This window comes from Rhinopithecus bieti, unplaced genomic scaffold (genome assembly GCF_001698545.2).
Source record: "Rhinopithecus bieti isolate Rb0 unplaced genomic scaffold, ASM169854v2 scaffold_70290, whole genome shotgun sequence".
NCBI lineage: Eukaryota > Metazoa > Chordata > Mammalia > Primates > Cercopithecidae > Rhinopithecus > Rhinopithecus bieti.
In genome coordinates, this window is record NW_016826320.1 from 98,867 (window position 1) to 105,832 (window position 6,966).

Here is a 6,966-nt window from a genome sequence, read left to right on the forward strand (position 1 = left end):
AGTGTGGCTGAGGATCACCAGGGGAGCATGGCTCCCGTGGGCAGCATTTTCAGAGGATGGAGAAGGCGAGCACTCACCGGACATGCAGAGATGCTCTGTTCCCACTGCGTCATGCTCAGGCTCTCCTCCAGGCTTGTGCATTTCTTCATCACCACGTCCCAGCCACAGTAAGGGTCCTGGGCCCCAATGCAGGTGCTGTAAAGACACACACCAAATGGTGAACAGAAAGGTCGCTTTACCCAAGATAAGACACACAAGACAAGGCAAACCTGTCCCTTAGTAGAGAGGTATGGGATTTCTTAGATATGAAGCCCAGTGGGTATTTATTTAGGCTGCACACTGGTGAACACAGCTATCTGCACACTCCAGTAAGTACCTAATATTAAACCATTTATATAGACATTTTGAAAAATCTATGTTTTAATCTAACATACATGACAGATGACTAAAGATGAGCCAACATGAGTATTTTGCTGTCACAAATAGTGCTAAAATCAAGATTCTACAATGTTCAAAAACAATATAGCTGTTACCACCACTACCGTCACCATTATCATCCTCCTCCTCTTTACAACAGGTATTATTTGTTGCAGATGCTTAAACAATTTGATAGGCAGGTGTTATTTTCACTTTATTTACCATTACCATCATCATCATCATCATCGTTATTACCACCACTTTATTGATGAGAAAACCGAGGCACAGAAAATTTGAGAAATTAGCCCAACGACATGCAGATACATACAAAACTCTTCAACATGAATCATTCAAAAAAATAGGAACATCTTTCATTTGTTTACTGTAGCTTAAATGTATTAAAACTTTCCATTTCATAGTAATTTCATATAGCTGTGTCTATAATATCCTACATATGATATCAGAAGTATTGGAGATGGCGGATATTTTCTTTTTAACTTTGTCTAAATGAAAGAGTTCATACACTACATGGGCATTATTAGATGAGGGCTGTGGCCTTTACATTATAAATACAAGCAAAGGTAAATGAGGGAGGAAGAAGACAGAGATGATAGTGATGGAGCCAGAAATATACAGAAGATCATGCCATGGGCACACAGGACATTGAACCTGGGAATTCTGTGAGTGGACCGAGAAGTTGGACAGGCAGGAAGCAGATGTGAGGAAAGAAAGGCAATGCCAGCATGGAGGTGCTAATGACCCCTCTTGGAGGTAGGATAGTACTTACAGTGAGGGAGGAGGACCTGTTACAAATTAACCAAGGACCAGAAATCTGGTAGGACCAGAAATCATGGCTTAATCATCAACCCTGTCAGCAGGGAGGTAGCAGAAGTAAGTAATGATGAGTTGTTCATATTCATAATACAAAATAATAATTGTTAACAGAAAAGGTACTAATTATATATAAAGCTCTGTTCTAAGAATGTGACTTTTATTTGGTCATTTAAACCCGATGACAACCTTATAAATACAGTACCTCAGTTAGGCACTACATTGATTCTCGCTGAAGGAGGGAAAGATTGATTTGAAGGTTGTACAGCTAGGGAAGATATGTTTGCAGTTGATAAATCGACTGATATGTAGTAAGTTATTATACAACTATCATTTATTAATTACCTAAAGAAGTGCAAATGATTTAAAAAGCTGTTTCTCAGAAGTAGGGCTAGGTTGGGGTACAAAAAGGTATGAAACAATTACCTGTTCCTATAACCTCATTAAAACTCCTTGATATGAGACCACATGCAGACATGACTTCTATTAAAAAATACAAACACTTAGAAAATCTATCACACAATTTTATTTCTGGAAGCTGGGTCTCTAAGAAACTGTGGAAAATGGCAGGTTTCCAATTAACCCAGCCACCGTGAAAGTGGCTTTTCTGTATTCCGCTTTGAAAATGCTTTTCCTTGTGTGATAAATATTTTTAATACGAGTTTTAGCGTGATTTAATTATTCCAAATTGTCAACATATGTCATAGCATCATTTTGCACCCCATAAATATATTCTGTTCAAATATAATTGTCAACATTCAATTTTTTTTTTTTTTTTTTTTTGAGACGGAGTCTTGCTCTGTCGCCCAGGCTGGAGTGCAGTGGCCGGATCTCAGCTCACTGCAAGCTCCGCCTCCCGGGTTTACGCCATTCTCCTGCCTCAGCCTCCCGAGTAGCTGGGACTGCAGGCGGCCGCCACCTCGCCCGGCTAGTTTTTTGTATTTTTTAGTAGAGACGGGGTTTCACCGTGTTAGCCAGGATGGTCTCGATCTCCTGACCTCGTGATCCGCCCGTCTCGGCCTCCCAAAGTGCTGGGATTACAGGCTTGAGCCACCGACGCCCGGCCTCAAACATTCATATTTTAAAATTTCCATAACGTGTTAATGACCTTACACTACTCTCATTGTACATATTACCCTGGTATTTGAAAGTACTTGAATTTAGATAAAAATGTTAGTCAGAATCTGAAGGTTTAGTTTTTTCGAAAACACACTTACTGAAGGTACTTTTTAGAGCTAAACGTGTATTTGGAGGCAGGCCTTAATTCTAAAAAGCAGGATAAATGTCTACTTTTCTTTTCACATGACAATAACATCAACATACATCTAAATTATTTCTTTATGTTTTAAAAATTTGCAATTACGTTTTTTGTTAGTTTAACAGAAAATAAGTTTATTCACTAAAATATTTTCACTGTATTTCTGAAAAGTTGAGATTTATTACTAAGTACAATTCCTCATGCATATTAGATTATCTAAGTATCTGTGATGACTTTATCTGGCTTGTCATTGTCACACTAATTATCATGAGGTCAGTTTATTTTGATATTAAAATTCTTGACATTTTGTTAATACATAATGTATTCTTAAATATAGGATTTTAAAAGTGTTTCAATCATGTATTGATTCAGCACATACTTATGAGCACTTGGCTATGAAGTTGACTTTGAAAGTGCTGGGTGTACCATGGCAAACAGACACTGTCACTGAGCTCCAAGAACTTACCATTTGGATAAGAAAGTAAATATTAAACAGTTACATGATAAATGTCAACAACGAGTTGCAAAGGAAGAATTCAAAGGGCCATAAGAGACTGGTGAATCCCCACTATGATGGGTGGTTGAGTCTGGAATAAGAGGATATGTAGGTACTGGAACAAACGGGATGAACAGAAGTGACCCATTTGATAGGAGCCAGCAAGAACAGAACATTTTTGCAGAGAGATCAGCTTGGGAAAAGCACTCAGTGGGGAGAGAACTTGGAGAGTTTGAAGAACTGGTAAAATGGAGGCTGGACTTGGGCTGAAGCTTGAGGACTGAAATGGGCAGAGTCCTTGGGCCCCATTAAAGATTGAGGGTTTCCTTGCAAGTGTCGCATACTTTAAAGTGCTTCCCAAATACTGTGCAAGAGCCACACTTCAAACATCCATATTAATTTCTATTATCATTACAGTGATTGTGGTAGTGATCAACCTGTCTATGAATTATCCCTTCCCCAATTTCTAAGAAAATCTGTCTTATTCCTAAGCACCATGTTACCATATACTTCATAAGCTATTCTTTTACTTTAAGAGCTGCAACTAAAAACATTATCTGGCCAGGCACGGTGGCTCATGCCTGTAATCCCAACACTTTGGGAGCTAAAAGTGGGTAGATCATTTGAGGTCAGGAGTTCAAGATCAGCTTGGTCAACATGGTGAGACCCTGTCTCTACTAAAAATACAAAAATTAGCCGGGCATGGTGGCACATGCCATGCTGGGAAGCTGAGGCAGGAATCACTTGAACCTGAGAGGCAGATGCAGTGACCCGAGATCGTGCCACTGCACTCCAGCCTGGGTGACAGAGTGAGACTCCATCTCAAACAAAGAAACAATCTTACTAAAAATAAGACTGAAGAAAATTCCAAGTAGACAATAACCTTCTTGAGACATCCACAGATCCTTCAATTGGTAAATCCAACTAGAACATACATTTTCTTTGTTTTCCTCTTCTGCAAAACTGAAACAAAAACACTTATTCACAGGGCTGTTTTGAGAGTTATATCATGCCAGATAGTATATTAAAAAGTTTTTTTTTGAGATGGAGATGCATACCAGTTGTTATAATTAGTCCCTAAGCATAATTTCAAGTTATTACACACTATGGACTTCTGAGGTAGTTGAAAACATTCTATATTGAATACTAAGTCCAATAATAATTCATGCTACATGGTATGATTTGTACGTGAAGCTAATGTACTCGATTTCAATTAGTGACTAACTTTTAATACTTTTAATGTATTAAAAACTACTCGGCTTAACATTAAATGACATTGATCAAATACAATGGCTATTTTTTACATTTTATTTTGCACTTAATATTAAATTTAAATAATTGACTTATACTGGCACTAATACTAATCATACTTGGCAAATGTTCTTTTAGTTAAAATCTTAATAGGCAAATATAACATTTCAATTTTCCTGAAAAATCTGTTTTAAAATTGAACAAGATTGATACACATTTTACAGTGAAGCATTTCAGGAAAATTGATAATTTGAAAAATAGTGATGAGATTAGATAGAGCATATTTGAAATAAGCGAGCCAAAAGTTCTTTCTGGATCTAGGACTTGTGATTAACTTGGGTTGCCAGCTTTGGTTTCTGACCTGATGCAGAGACCCCGTTCCACTCCCTCTTTAAACACTGAATCGTGAGCTGTTTATCTTGACCTCCTTGTGGGCTTCAATCATTGTGAACTTTTCTTGAGAACAAATATAAAATCTTTCTAGAAAGGCCAAGACTGTCTCCAGGACAAAGCTAAGAAAGGCAGCCTTTTCCATGGCTAGGATTGTACCAGGGCACCAAAACCAGGACAAAGGAGGCATAGGGTGTTACAATGGCCCAACATCAACTGTCCATGGTTCCATGATGTGGAAGTACCTCACCAGGAATGGCAAACAGAAAAGGCTGTGTCTATGTGCTCGAGAAGAAAAGAAAATAATTACTGGTCACTTCATTCAGGGAGAAGCCTACACCATTGGTATTCCACATTCTCTATTCTATGAGTAGGCATAATTATGGGTACCTCCAAAGTTCACCCTTCCCCAATGTCCTCTCCTCTTGGCTAATTAAGATTTAAAATGAAGACACAATTACTTATTTGCTATATAACGTGTTTTTCTTTTTCAAGAGAAACACTTCTGTGAAAGTGTTTAAGGGTCAACAATTATGCCTGAAGAATGCAGAAGGTGTCAAGTAATACATTTTAATTTTTACTCAAAACCTTAAAGGGGAGTACATCCGGGGGGGAAACATGTATTATTCTGTTTTCTTATAATTCACCTAACTTAACAGTTTGACCTCAATTGAGTGGATGAGGTTCAATGCCAGGGAACCCTTCTGTGTAGTACAGCCCACCCCTCGGAAAGAACATTTGTCCCTCTCAGCAGGTAGTTACAGCAAGTGTGGGTCTGCCTTGAATTTGGATTCTCTGGTGCCCTCACGACTGCTGGACAGCTGGTGACAGTGGTGAAGGCAAGCACCTGGCTCTCTTCACACTAGGCCCTGTGTAGCTTTCATCAGTGCCGAATCCCAGTTGCTCTTGTGTGGATAGAGACATGTTCATTCGAGACAGGGAATTATTGCAAATCTACTGACAGATGTTCCCAGTGCCTGGATGAGGCCATGCTGACATTACTCACCCAAGCACATAATGTGGTCATGCTAGAGTCTCATGAACTGTTGATTTGCCCTGACAGAGGCAGGTAACAGTTGAATGCAAGGAGCAGAATCTGGCCTGATGGGCCCAGCAACCTCTCAGACAATGTGAAGTTATTTGAAGGCAGAGCAGCAAATGATTGGCTGGTCAGTTTGCCTTCAGTTTAGTCTGGAGACCATGTGAAGTACATGTGGGCAAAGAAGGCAAACCACACATACAAGAGCAGTCTGTCCTGTTTACTTTCCTTTTATTTCTTGTTTATTCATGGACTTTTTATTTTCACTTACGTCTAGGACAAAGGGAGATTTGAAGCCCAGCCTTCAACATAGTGTGCAGAAAGTGTAAAAGACCACTCACAGGCAATGCCAGCTCAGAAGGACCTGCATGAACTGAGTATAATATTAAAACAGGAAACGAACTATCTTGTGTTGAATTCTTATTATGTACCAGACCCCTAACATAGCCTCTCTCTATCTCCAATAACACACTCCTATGGAAACAGGGCTGAGAAATGAGATACGAAGAAGTTAACTGGCTTATGGTCACACACCACACAAAGGCCCCATCCAGAACTACCAGAATGCAAAGCTCGTGCTCTTTCCATAGGTAGGCTGTTTTGCAAACATATGAGAGCAGTTATTTCCTTAAGAATTCACTGGACTATGCAGCAAATTAAAAAAAAAAAAAAGTAGGAGAAGCCCAGGTGCTCCTATTTAGGATAACTCAGGTGCAGGGATCTGGAGCCAAGAAATGGGGGCAGCTGAAGCTGCTTTCCCATGGAATTCTTACATAACTTTAAATTTGAGAGCTCAAAAGCAGGAGGCCTGTGAAGTAGATACTAAAGAAGAATTTTTCTTTTTTCTTTTTTTTTTTTTTTAAGATGGAGTCTCACTCTGTCGCCCAAGCTGGAGGGTAGCAGTGTGATCTCAGCTCACTACAACCTCCACCTCCCTGGTTCAAGCAATTCCCCTGCCTCAGCCTCCCGAGTAGCTGGGATTACAGGAGCCTGCCATCACACCCAGCTAATTTTTGTATTTTTAGTAGAGACAGTGTTTCACCATGTTGGCCAGGATAGCCTTGAACTCCTGACCTCAGGTGATCTGCCCACCTCGGTCTCCCAAAGTGCTGGGATTACAGACGTGAGCCTCCATGCCCAGCCTGGTTCTCAGGTAAATTTCTAACTCTCAGCACAGGACCTGAAATATGGTAGGTGCTCAATCATATGTTGTTGAATAAATGAATAAATGTGAATAAATGACTTTTGGGTGAAAAGATCGACTGCACAAGTAAGAACCGGCTT

General features: G+C 39.7%; 1 protein-coding gene across 1 annotated transcript in view; it reads right to left on the reverse strand.

Annotated features, from left to right (window-relative positions):
• SEMA5A (semaphorin 5A) overlaps nt 1-6,966 on the reverse strand; it is a gene marked incomplete at its 3' end in the record, with an annotated part of 517,268 nt that overhangs the window by 98,766 nt on the left and 411,536 nt on the right. Inside the window, exon 13 of the mRNA XM_017863400.1 lies at nt 78-195. Coding sequence (XP_017718889.1) covers nt 78-195 — 118 coding nt within the window. The remainder of the gene's footprint in view (nt 1-77; nt 196-6,966) is intronic.